Source organism: Eleutherodactylus coqui, unplaced genomic scaffold, assembly GCF_035609145.1.
Source record: "Eleutherodactylus coqui strain aEleCoq1 unplaced genomic scaffold, aEleCoq1.hap1 HAP1_SCAFFOLD_34, whole genome shotgun sequence".
Lineage (NCBI taxonomy): Eukaryota > Metazoa > Chordata > Amphibia > Anura > Eleutherodactylidae > Eleutherodactylus > Eleutherodactylus coqui.
The window spans coordinates 503,474-517,339 of NW_027101931.1; the positions used below are offsets into that span (position 1 = coordinate 503,474).

General features: G+C 42.1%; 1 protein-coding gene across 1 annotated transcript in view; it reads right to left on the reverse strand.

Annotated features, from left to right (window-relative positions):
- Positions 1 to 13,866, reverse strand: part of LOC136593668 (hormonally up-regulated neu tumor-associated kinase-like) — a 36,266-nt gene that overhangs the window by 4,113 nt on the left and 18,287 nt on the right. Inside the window, exons 3-8 of the mRNA XM_066588657.1 lie at positions 9,233 to 9,303; positions 6,753 to 7,045; positions 5,817 to 5,872; positions 5,494 to 5,632; positions 5,279 to 5,392; positions 5,097 to 5,221 (exon numbers count right to left, since the gene is read on the reverse strand). Of these exons, the coding sequence (XP_066444754.1) occupies positions 5,097 to 5,221; positions 5,279 to 5,392; positions 5,494 to 5,632; positions 5,817 to 5,872; positions 6,753 to 7,045; positions 9,233 to 9,303 (798 nt within the window). The remainder of the gene's footprint in view (positions 1 to 5,096; positions 5,222 to 5,278; positions 5,393 to 5,493; positions 5,633 to 5,816; positions 5,873 to 6,752; positions 7,046 to 9,232; positions 9,304 to 13,866) is intronic.

Sequence of the window (13,866 nt, forward strand, 5' to 3'; positions counted from 1 at the left end):
AACGGAGGAACGGTACATGGTAAATGGTATTTAGGGACCAAACCCCCTGAAGAAATGCAAACCCCAGAACAGACCCCTATATGACTTCCCAGCCCAGATTCTCTCAGTAATGGCGGCATCACACGAACGTTTGTGCTGCGTAATTGTACATGAACGAGGTTTGAGTAGGATCATAATCAGTGTGTTGCTTGCGCTTCTGCACATATTACTGTAATTTTTGTGCACACAAGGCCCATTCACACACACTCTTGAATTTAATGGCTGTTTAAGCCTTATGAGGTTCAGCTAGGATGAGGTTCTGGGGTCGGTGTGAGGGTTCTTTCTCCTCAAGACATTGCATTGTGTATTTGTGCTACAAAGTTCCAGTTTTGTCTTCTCTTTCCATAGAACATTTTCCCAGAACCATTGTGGAGCATCCAGGTGTCTCAGGAAAGCTAGATGAGTAACAATGTTTTTTTGGATAACAGTGGCTTCCCTCATGGTGTCCTTCCATGAATACCATTTGTGTTCACTTGGTTTTCTATTAGTGGACACATGGACAGAGTTTATTTAGCATTTTCTGGAATCTTCTCTAGGCCTTTTGCTGTTACTCTTGGCTTCTTTGTCACCACTTTTAGGATTACCCATTGTGCTCTTGGAGAAATCTTAACAGGACACCCACCCCTAACATTATATTCACACTGCAGATATTTGCAGCGGATTTGACATCGAATTTACATCAAATCTGCAACAAATCCAAAATGCTCCATTGCTGTCATTGAAGTCACATTTTTTTATGCTGGCTGATATGAATTTTCTTCATTTGTAGATAATTTCTCTAACCATGGATTGATGTACACCAAGATACTTTGCAATTTCTGTAGCTTTTTCCAACCTTATGTGTCTCTGTATTATGCATTGTGAGGTCTTCTGAAAGTTGTTTGCATGAACCAGTCTTTCTTGAAAAGACTTTGTGTGCTTTTAATTAATGGGCAAGGCACCTGTTTAACCCACGCTTCCATCTCATTTCCTTAAAGGGGTTTTCTCATAAAAAAATAAATAAATCCTATACTCACCTATTCCTCCACAGGCGGTCTTCTTACAGCATCTTCTCCTTGCTCATCTTCTGCAGTCACCAGGGTCACGTCTCCTCCTGCCGTGCCGGTTTGTTATGAAGCCGGCATTGCTCACATTCTTCAGTGAAGGTCACATGACCATGACATAGCCTTCACTGACTAGGAAGGAAGCCCAATCTATTGCCGAGATTACATGCATGAGTAGTCTTTGCAGAAGCTCGGCATTTCCCCTGCTGGCCTGTGAACTGTGACGTAGTGTACATTGGCTGTCAGGAAGGAGACTGCCTGTGAATGTATGCTTTGACACAGGAAGTAGAGGAATCAGCCAGCTGGAGGGGAGGTGACTCCCCTGTACTGCAGGAGACAGGAGAAGATCAGGGAGGTGAAGATCTGGTAAGTATACTGACAGGGAACGAATAGGTAAGTACTGAATTTTTTCTTTTTAATGACAGAACCCCTTTAATTGAAACTCTTTTTGCCAATTAGCTCTTGCAGAAGTCACAGAGGCTCGCTTAAGGGCCATTTACACGGAAAGATAATTTTTCAAACGTTTGAAATTTTTAGCGATCTTTATGCATAGAGTGTTAATGGACACTAATGTCCATTAACACTTTATAATCTTGATTTGCAGGTAAAGGGGCCTCCAGGAGCTGTTTGCAAAGCCCAGCATGTGATTACTCACACACCCAGCTGTGCACACAGCTGTACTGCTCTCATCAGGGCTGCCAGTAGAATACAATGTAATCTCTGGCTCCTGTGGAGAACACAGCATGCAGTCTGTTGAGAGATTCTTTTTCTCTCTCACCTTATAATCATTGTTTAGACAAAAAGTGCATGATGGCAGTATTTACATGTAGCGATTATCACTCATTTTCAGTTGTTTGAACAAATTTTGAGCGATAATATTGCATGTAAATGGGTGTTTTCTTTTTCTCTCAGCACGGTGAATATTTAGTTAAAGGGGTTCTGTCACTAGAAAAAAAAAACAATGCTTACCTATTCCTCCCCAGGCAGCCTACTTACCACATCTTCTCCTCACTGATCTTTTCTTGGCTCTTGCAGTTTCCCATCGATCCACAGTCAGTGGGGAAGCTGGAAAGGTGCACGCTTGTTGTCCAGACTCCGACTCCAAAGAATTAACCAGTAATCATCAAGACAAGTAGAGAGCATGCAGTACTCAGGAAACTTCTTGGTAGAAAATCATATGTGCAGATGTATTTTTATTCGGTCCACTAAGCCACGTTTTGACCAACTTGAATGGTCTTTATCAAGCTTGAGTGCTGCCTTCTCTCTACTAGTCTAACCGATTCTTCGCTGTCTTGTCGCGCAAGTTTCTATACTTTTGCAGAGAAACAGAGAGCATGCACAGTCTCTGCAATAGCTCGGCATTCCCTGCTAGGCAGTTAACGTTACGTCACTACTGAAGTAGCGAACATTGCCCAGCAGGAAGAAGAATGCTGGCAAAGGACACATCATAACAAGATGAAGAGGATCTGGATGGTTTGCAGTGAGGTGACCCAGGGACTGTAGAAGATGCTGTAAGAAGATGGCCTGCGGAGGAATAGACAAGTTTTTTTTTCTTTTTTAATAACAAGACCCATATAATGTGCTTCACCCTGTGCCAGCACTGTATTGATGCCTCCACCCTGTACCAGTCATTGTTCTGGTTGCCATCCACTGTAGGTTACAATATAAACTCCTTGCTCTCATCCATAAAACTCTCCACAGCGCTGCACCACCCTATATCTTCTCCATATCTATCACCCTACCCTGCTTTGCAACTTGCTAATGATTGTACTCCAAGGGTGCCTTTACATGGGCCAACTGTCATTCTAATAGCAGCTGGAAACAGTCACTTGTGTATGGTTTTAGCATAAGAATAACTATTGTTTTTGCGCTTTTACACAGAACAAATGTTCTTGATTTGTTCATTTTGCGGGTGCTGAAGCGCGTCTCTCTGCAAAATTATTGGCTCGTTGTTGGAAGACGAATGATTAACCGCTTATACCAGATGATAAGCAACCAATCAGGGACTATTTTTAGGTGAGCTGAAACCAAGTGACCAGTGAACAAATTCTATCTCATCATCCTGCTGGTGGCCTTATTTATACGGCGCAATGATTGCTTACATTTTCTGTTTTGAGATATTATTTGAAAGACAGTTGTCCTTTGTAAAGACGCCCTAAACTCATCAGACAGAGAACAGAAGAATTGGAAGAAACACAAACTAAGGATTTGTTTTAAGTAGAGGAACTCTTTTTTAATTTTTCAATTTTTTTAATTATTAATATATCAATGGTAAAAGGGGGAAAGGGTAGGAAGAAAGGGGAAAGGGTAAAGAAAGGGTAAAGGGAAGTTAGGAAGTAGAACGAAATGTTCCGCTGTTTTCATCTTTTTCAAGATGACTATGTTTTCCTCTTGGGATCATCAGGCCAGTTTCAGGTGTAGACTGGACCCTAGAAGAACAATGAAACATAAGAATACCTGAGTAGATGCAAGTAACAAAGCCATCTGTTATATCATCACGATAACATTATAATAAGCCACCCTTATAAAAGAGATACCCGTGTGAAGGTACTCTCAGAGGGAGAAAATCGTGCGAGTTTTGTGCATTGTAAAACGCACAAAATATCCTCGAAAATACAGCCCGTTATTTCTGATGGGTATATTTACATTGGAGACTTTTCTCTGGCAGCGATGCTGTAAGACGGAAAAATCACAGCATGTTCTATTCTCATGCAGATGTGCGTCTCCTGCTCGGCACACAGACAACGGGGAGTCCGTGTGTTGTGCGATGCGACTTCTGTCCGAGAATGTTGGGTGGAACACGCTCTCGCCCATGTGAATTCAGAGCTCTTCACAATAAATCATGTGGCACATAAGTAGATTTGGTTTTGCTAAAAGATTTTTAAAGTTTTATCAGTCTTCATCCAACTGAAAACAGCAAACTACAAGTTCAAGTTTGTACAAGTATATTAAACTCCTGCTCCCTCTCCACCCCTCTCTGGCTGTCAGCAAGGTAGAAGGCAGGAGGGGGCGGGCGCTAGTGTGCTAATTTCCTGCCCCCTCCCCTTGCTGGAAGCCGGCAAGGGGAGGAGAGGGGGAGAGAAGAGGGAGGGAGTTTAGCAGAGCCTCTGATAAAGTCCCTCCCACCTCCCTTTTTTCGGCAGCTCCCATAGAAGTCTGAGGGACTGGCTGCCTTATTCCGGCTGGAAGATAGTTCCAGAACTGTCGTTTTTGACCGGTGTAAAAATAGCCGGCCAGAATGCACACTATATGCTCAATTTTTTGTGGCCGGCCTTTTTTACAGACAGGAGAATCATCCATCTGAACTGATGCATTGGGATTCAGTGCATCAGATGGTCGCATATATCGGCCAGTCGGGAAAACTTGGCAGAAATACGCTGCCGTGGAGAAAAGAGAAAGGGAGAGATTTGAGCGATGACGATATCTGTATAGCTGCAAAATATGATAAAGATATAAAAACAACAGGAACAAATGATTACCTTTATTTAGATGGAACGCTTGTCATTCAGCCATTTGTCTTTGAGGAGTGTCTTCAGAGTAGGTCTTTTTCGCGGGTCTGGCTGCAGGAGTTTCCTTATAAAGTTTACAGCTCCTGATTTAAAATTACATTTACAAAATAAATCTGAGTATATATTCTTGTTCTAGACTATAGATGAGCGAGCATTGCCTTTAGCGAGTATCTCCCCCGCTCGAGACGGAAGGTTCGGGTGGCGGCAGCGGGCACGGAGCTGCGGGGGAGAGCGGGGTGGAAAGGAGGGGAGATTTCTCTCTCCCTCTCTCCCCCCTGCTTCCTCCTGCTGACAGCCGCCACTCACCGCTCCCCCGCGCCGGCACCCGAACCTTCTGTCTCGAGCTGGGGAGATACTCGCTAAAAGCAATGCTCACTCGAACAATTGCCTTTAGCGAGTATACTCACTCATCTCTATTCTAGACACTACAGAGACAAGTTCTGAAGGCAATGCTTTATGTCGCATGTTTGATGGTAACAGCCCCCTGTCATACACTGAATGTTACCTTTAGACAGTTCTGTTGGGAATACTATTTGCCTGTCTTTCAGTTGGTTGACAAAGTTATTTCCGATGTTTAGCTCTGAATTATAAGGGAACTGGCCAGTCAGCATTGCGTAGACGGTGACTCCACTGAAATAGAGAATACAAATCAAAGAGGTAAGTTAGAAATTATCCATATTGTTGTACTTGTACAATTGGGCTAAATGGAAGCTTTTAATAGAATCCATCATCAGTTTTCTGCTGCCGAAGGACGGTACTGGCTTCTTCTTGCCCGGATCATCTACTCTGCCAGGTCTCTCCCTGTTTGTGCATAGAAAGAGACATGTCCGTCTAGGCGAACTGGGCAGGGAGAAGCCTGCGGGGCCTGAGGAGTCCTTATAAAACCAGCTAAGTCTACTTACATTGACCAGACGTCAACTTTCGCATCGTACGGTTTGCCCATAAGTAGTTCTGGGGCCGCATAAGCTCTTGTCCCGCACTGGGTTCTAAGAGGCTGGGGGCATAAGCCATAATAGCTGATGGTGTTGCTTAGGCCAAAATCTGTAAATTATAAATAAATATTCATAAGAAGTGATTCCTAATTCTATATAGATTCACATCCTACACAAATCTAGAAGGAATTGTATCTAATTTATCTACAATTCTGCTCTTTCTATGCCTAGGAGTCTTCACTGAAGCATTCATGGAAGGCGCTGTGCGGGGCATCAGCAGGAAAGTTACTTACCCACAAGTTTGATTTGATTATCCTCATCCAGCAAGATATTTTCCAATTTGATGTCTCTATGAATAACAAAGGAAATCGTAAATCAGTTCAGTAATAATAAATTACAAGCTAAGTACAAGGTAATGGAAATGATCTTTAGGGCGGCTGCACATGAGTGTTTGCAAAAACTGCTCGCTGCAGCGCATGAACGAGGTGTGTCTGCGCAGAGTGCTGAACTTTTTGGGCATGCAGGGCCATTTCACACACGACACACCCTTTCCATGGATTAAAAGGCTAATTAGCCCAATGAGGTCCAGATGTGTTCTTTTCCTTTTACGCGGTGTTTCACACTTCCCCTTTCGTATTTGCACACCTGACGTAGGCCGCTATTGGATCTTTGTTGTGCAGAATACAGGAAAATAGAGCAGGTCCTACTTTTTAACGGGCGTGCAAAACGCAAACCTATTGATATCAATTGGTTCTATTCTATGCTTTTTGCTGTGCAAATACGGTCGTGTGGAGAAGCCCCTACTTTATTATATGTATGGCATTTTCAATTCGCCATGAAGTAACTGCATTGCATTATGTATCCGGCTCTAGTCCTGAATTTTACAACCCAGAGCCGCAGTCACAGTTTTGCTGGTTTATGTTGGAAACCGACAAGAATCTTGCTGGCGGACTCCTCCATAACAGCTTAGCTGAGTCCCTATATAACGCAGTGAGGCGGTTATGCTTCATAGACCAGATCATTGCAATAACGCCACTTTCAAAAATGTCAATCACTGGAGGAAGCTTTGAAAGAACATTGCCTTAGTAAAAAAGGACAGGAGATTTCAGCTCTGAAGCCTCCAGAAATGTAAAGCTAGAATCGTAGAATTCAGTATCAGAGCACAATAAGTAATACAATGTATATAGAATGTGAATGTATGTAATATACAGTGCATAAAGATGTTTTACCTGTGCACAATCCCCTTTTTGTGGAGATGCTCTACGGCGGTGACAATTTGCCTGATGTAACTTTTGGCTTCCCGTTCTTCAATTTTATTTTTTTCAGATAACTTATCAAGGAGGTCACCGCCCTCGCAGAGCTCCATTACCAGATAATATGAACTGCCGGTCTCATAAGCTTCATATAAAGGCACGATGTTTGTGTGCTGAATCATTTTCTGGATCTTGATCTCCCGCTGCAGGTTCTTTATGGCAGTCGGGGTCTTCAGGGATTTGGCCTTATTAATGATTTTTACTGCGACCTATATTACAGACAGGATACATGATGTGCAGTTAGCAAGCGGAAATGAACCCAAACTTTATATATTAACTATACTAGGATATAGCAGAGGTGAATTCATCATTATAGCCATTCAGTTCTTCACCTTGATCACTCAGATAACTGAGGGTTTACATGCCGTCCTATGAACCTCAGAGATACCATCTAGCAATATGATGGCACATGTTGGCACACTGGCGCATGATTAACAGCTCTTCTGCATTAAAACAATTCAGCTCTGCTATACCCGTGTGGGTATTGGTCTGTGTCGTTGATTGTAAGGTAATAAATGATGATACAATAGTCTTCTTATAATAGATAGAAATAAAAACTGTACCTTGTGGCCGGTTGGATAGTGCAGGCCTTCAACTACTTTCCCGAAGGAACCTTGGTTTATGGTTTTTCCGATATAATATTCCCCCACTCGCAGCCTATGGGGGTAGTGTGGCAGACTGGGCTGCCCACCTCTTGTGCCGTCCTTGACAGGCATGTTTCTGCTAAAGAAGAAAAGATTTCTTTGCATGTTAGTCCCAAAAAACATAGAGTTTTAATGAGGCAATAATGCCTGTCCTGAGTTATAAGCCTATACATATGTCCATATAACCATATTATTCAGTGCCTAATTAACTATAGCATACAGGCTGGTGCACAAATAACACCTATACATTGACCAAACATTACACTTCTAATGTTGATCCAGAGAAGGGCAAAAAAAATGAGGTAAAAGCCAATTTTCCCCATTAAAGGGGAAAAAATCACTTGCTGAGCCCAGCCTGGCAATCGGAATAATCCCCGGATCATGACCCTTCTGGAGTAATTAGTGGCTATAACACCTAATATTGTATTGCTCAAAAAAGGCGTCTTGGACCCTCTTGTACTCTTCAGTGATTTCACCATCATCCAGACAGCTGTTTCATGGTTTTTGCCCCTCATTAGTGTACAGTAGGTCAAAAACCCAGAAGCAGCTGTCTGTGTATGGTATTCTGGCTTAGTTAACAATTCCTAGTCATTATTATAAGGCTTGTCTAAAAAGTCTACATTGACTTGCAGGAATGGTGCCTTCCAATAGGGGGCGATGCAGAGGTATTGTTCCATCTCCCATATTTGCAAAATTCCCAGAGGAGCACACGTGGCCTTATAAGTTTTTTCACTAAAATATACCCTTCCTGACCCATGTATTATGGCCGAAAACAGAGCTGAAATCTGGTCCCGGCCAAATGTTGATGTTGCAGCAAATGAGACCATTACTTGCCCACTCAGGAACTGATATCAATTACAAGACAGAAAAAATGTGAATTTTTCCCAGCAAACAGTGCAGATTGTATACATGATGATGGTGGTCTTACCTCAGTATGCAGGTCAGGCACTTTCTCTCTTCCAAAATGGAGGAGGACAATCCGTCCCCTCGCCCCCAAAGGGGGAGCGGAGGTAAAGAAAGCTCTGGAAAGTAAAGAAAGTGGATCATTTACTGAACACAGGCCCCTGGGCACATCTAGTAGCCCCCAGTATCAGCCCTAGGAGCCAAAGTGCTCCTTATCCCCTTCACGCCCCAGGATGGACATTTATGTCCTCTGGGTGTTGGGTCAATATGACGCACGATCGGAAGCCGAGGTCGCTCCATAATATGGATTTTGTGCATATGTGCTGCAAACTTGCAGGTTTCCTGCATATGTCTGGCGCATTTATGCTCTTGCACTGTGCAGAAAATAGGACATGTCACATATTTGTTTGTGCTACCAACATGCCCGTACAAAATACGCATATGGGGACAAACCCGTTGTAATCACTGGGTTCTATTCACTGCGTGTCATGTGCGCTGGTTTTGCGCGCATTATACATAATGCAAATATGACCATGTGAACCCGGCCTAAGTGTCAAGTTGAACTTTGCTACATCTGTACACATCCAGTCACTGAGCTACCTAATAATATGAGGTGAATTATATACGGCAATCTGCTATCATATTACAACCACTGACAGAGGAATTAAATAACATCAACTATCTCATTACACGGACACCATAGTGTTACCTTATAGGAGGGGATACAATTATAACATTGACTTGTACATTCCCACCCCCTAAATAATGCATTTGCCAGCACCCCATATTTTGGACTATTGGCAATTACTCCAGCTTTTGCTTCAGGTACTTAATAATAAAAGTTCTTACCTGATGAGCTTTTCTCTCAATAAAGGTTTTTTTCACCAGATGAGTTTTTCTCTCGATAAAAGTTATCAATCCTATGTAGGAAATGTGAAAAGTGCGAGCACAGTGTCACCAGGATGCCACTGCGTCCCACCGTCCACAATGTCTGGCCAGCCAAGCGGCTGCTAGAATGTTAACCGCTGTCTGGATTGTGACATCATCATGGTAGTGATGCCATACAGATCATGGCATACTGCGTATACAGCACTGATACATGTACTGCTTAGGCTGTCTTTACCATCATGGCATTCATTTATAGTGACTGTAAGACACCATTGTTTTATAATGGCGGCCCTTTAGGTTTCTGCAATGTTTCCATTGTTTGGTGGCATAATATTGCTGCGTGCGGCGCTATTCATTGCAGTCAAATATTAAAATCCGCAGACAAAATCCCCAATACCCTGAAATTTGTGTTGTTTTATTTCTGTACAATATCTGAGTGCGGCTCTAAAACCCCATTCACATGTATTATAGTGTAAGTTCTTCCAGCGTATCGGTGCAGAACCCATGAGACGCCCACCATGGCTGTCTGGTAACTTAACCCCTTAGTCACGGGCCCATTTTATGTCCCAAGGACGATCTGATATGTCAGTTTTTTTCATTGTGACATTCCTAGAGCCATTACTAGGGCTCATTTTTTGCGGGATAAGTTGTATTTTTTATTACATCATATTGGGGTAGATATAATATGTTGGGGGTGAGTTTGAGAGAAAAAAAATCACTATTGTTTCTTTAATTTCCTTTTCTCGGCATTCAGCATGCAGAATAAATAATGGGATGACATTATTCTTTGGGTCAGCATGCTTCTGGTGATACGAAGTTTATACAGTTTTTTTTAATTTGCTATTTTTGTAAACTGAAAACACTTTTCTTTATGAATGATTTGTTTTTACATTCGAGGAGCTCTATGAGGCTTGTTTCCTTGCGGGATGAGCTCTAGTCCTCATTTGTTCTATTTTCAGGACCCTTTTTTGTCTTACGGTGTTCACCATGCAGTATCAACAATATGTAAAATTAATTCTGCTGGTCAGTACGATTCCATCAATATGAAACTTATGTAGTTTAAAAAATATTTTACTGCTTTTTTCACCCTTTTTTAAAAATGTTTTTTTGTATAATCGCATTCATAGACCCCCCACATTTATTTTTCTTTGCTCAGCTGTGCAGTTTGAGGCTTTTAATTTTTGCAAGACAAATTCTAATTTTTGTCCGTACCATTTGGTGACCCATATGGCTTTTTGATCACTTTCTATTTAATTTATTCTGAGGCGAGATTTACAAAATTAGCTATTTTTGCCATGTTTTTTGTGCGGGCAAAATAATGTACTAACTTTTCTTTGTGTGTTATTACAAACTCGGCATCACAAGATTTGTAATGATATATATTTATAAATATATATTATTTTTGTACATAATGAAGTGGGAAAGGTGAAGTTTTAACATTTTTATTTTCCTTTTCTCTTTAATATTTTTTTACTTTTTAATCTTTGTTCCATAATCGGACTTCAATATCTCTACATTTGATGTTAAAATACATTAAAGAGGTTTTCTGAGATTCATTTTTTTGCACATACGTACTTATACAAGTTTAAAAATAAGCAACTCAGCTATATATTTTCATTATTGGTTTGTCTTTCGCTGCTGAATGCAGACGGCTGGGTCAGATCCTGCTGCGAGAACTCCCACAGCGGGATGCGACCCGTGCTCCTGCAGTGATCCGTGGCTCACCTCCTCCTGCCGTCTTGTCTCTGCACTACTATGTGCGGCTGGCGCATAGCGCACATAAGAGAGCAGAGCCAGCGCGTCACCAGTGATGTTTCTGTGCAGGCCTCTGCGAGGCTCACACAGAAATAGGGCATGCCGCAATTTGTTTACCACGCGACTTTTCACAAGGTCAGATTGCGGCTGCCCGCATAGGATTGCAGGATTGTGTGCATGTATGCAATACTATGCCAGAGTGCACGGGTGGAAATTCTGCGGAAAATATCGCTGCGGAATTTCCGCCTGTCTGCATTCACCCTTAGTTAAAATACTGCGTTTACATGCAAACAATATTTCCAAGATCCAGCAGCTTGTGCCATGTGCTGAAGTGCCTGCTTTGTGAAGGTGCATTTAGACACAACGATGATCGCTCAAAAGATGGCTTTTGATTGATCATTTTGCATAATCTACTAATTGGTACTAATGCCTATTAGTGCCCATTAGTAGCGTGTGTGCCACTGGGAGTTGAATTTATTTAGGGGACCGCACACTGTTCTCTGAATAAATTCTCTTTGTTCTGCAGGGCTGACAGCTGAGAACAGTTGAGACAATGTAATCAGCTGTTATCAGCACTCACCAGCAGAGCACAGCGTGCGGTCCGTCTTATCAGCTGTTCTGCTGAACTACGGATTTCAAGCCAAACTGAAATCCATCGTCCAACAGAAAACTGAAAGATGGGCACATTTACATGCAACAATTAGAGCTCAAAAGTTGTCTTTTGAGCATATTTTCAGCAATAATCGTGTCTAAATGGGGCTTAAAACCCTGGACTACGCAGCCACTTCAAAAAGAAAGTGGGCACTAAATAGAAAAACATTCAACTCCAATTTATACCATAATCTTTATTAGTGGCAAAGACAGAAAGATTTTAGGAAAAAAATCAAGATGAAAAAAGTCTATTTTACATTATCAAGTTGTTTATTAGTGGAAAAAATTAAAACATACAATAAAAAAAGTACAGAATTGGACTCTGGATCTGTAATGACCTAAACATTAACCGTTTTAGGCTATTTGTTCCACATAGTGAATACCATAGAAGCGAAAAACAAAAAAACAGGAAAACAATACCAGAATAGCTGTTTTTTAGTCACTTTGCTTCCTAAATATGGAAAACTGTGTGATCAAAAAGTTGCATCTACCCAAAAATGGTATCAATGGAAACCTCAACTCATCCCTCCCTCAAACAAAATCTCTCACTCAGCTCCACTGATAACAGAATAATGAGACTTCAAAATATGTTGACAAATCAGTTTCTTTTTGTTAAATTTCATCCACTGACTGGGGGGTCAGTGTTGTGTTCTTTAGCTTCCATGAAATAGTGGAGTAGAAGACGCACCAGAGTGCCTCTGTTAACACAACACTGGGCACAACACCGCACCTGGGCTTGTTAAGTTGCTAACTGAACCCTAGAAGACTGGCAACATATCATGGCCCAATGAGTCATAGAATCATGGAATGGTAGAGTTGGAAGGGACCTCCAGGGACATTGGGTCCGACCCCCTGCTCAATGAAGGATCACTAAATCATCCCAGACAGATGTCTGACCAGCCTCTGTTTGAAGACTTCCATTGAAGGAGAACTCACCACCTTGATCACCATCACTATCAAAAAGTTTTTTCTAATATCTAATCTGTGTCTCCTCCCTTTCCGTTTCATCCCTTGTGCAAATGAGAATAGGGCTGATCCCTCTGCACTGTGACAGCTCTTCAGATATTTGTAGACTGCTATTAAGTCTCCTCTTAGCCTTCTTTTTTGCAAGCTAAACATTACCGGATCCTACAACTGTTCTTCACAGGACAATTTGCAGACCACTCATCATCCTGGTAGCTCTTCTCTGATCTGTTTGTCTATGTCTTCTTTTAATTCTGGGTGCCCACAACTGGACACAGTATTCCAAATAAGTTCTTGCTAAGGAAGACTAGAGGGGGATAATTACCTCATATGATCTAGACTTTAGGCTTCTCTTAATACATCCCAGAATTTTGTTTGCCTTTTTTTTGCTGCTGCAATACGCTGTTGACTCATATTCAGTCTATGCTCTATTAGTATACCCAAGTCTTTTTCACATGTGCTGCTTAGTTCAATTCCTCCTGCAGCATCCGAGGAGTGGACCCACAGGCGAAAAGATAGCGGGGAAGAGTTAGTCCCTGTCAATTGGCTCTAACATCTCCTCCCCTGGGGGTAGCATGGGGCCCATCTAAGTTACCGCTGGGGAAACTTTCACGGGGGTAAACCAAAAGTAGATTATCTTACGAGTCCTGTCACTTGTGACACCACCGTTCCTTCCTCCGTGGTGAACCCAGATGATTAAATAAATGGTCCAAACACAGGAAAACGTTTAAGGAGCAAAGTCGGGAACAGTCTGCCGTGCTCGTTTTCTTGAGAAATTATTCACAGTCCAAAAACAGTAGATTCACGCGGCAGCAGGGAATGGTGTATAACACAAGGGAGGAAATCACAGGATCACAGAAGAATCCACAGTCCAAAGTTATCTGTGGAATTCTGTTTCCCGTCACTCTTCTTCACTCTAGCTCTCTACCTATCAACACTCACATTTGGAAGCAGAAATCACTCAGCGCTGCTTGGCGGTTTCTCTCTCTTGTTTCACTCACAGTGTTTTAGGGGTAACACTGGCATCTCCCGGGTAAAGTAGGCCCAGGGAAGACTGTTGGATATCTCTCAGCCTCTTCCATTCCGGCCCACACAGAACAGATGGTGTCTGTGTGATTCACATGCAGAACTCCACACACTCCTCTCTCTTGCAAGACTAGAAGAGACTCCTTGCAAAACACCTTGCAAACACATATACATAGCACAATCACATGACAAACAACAAG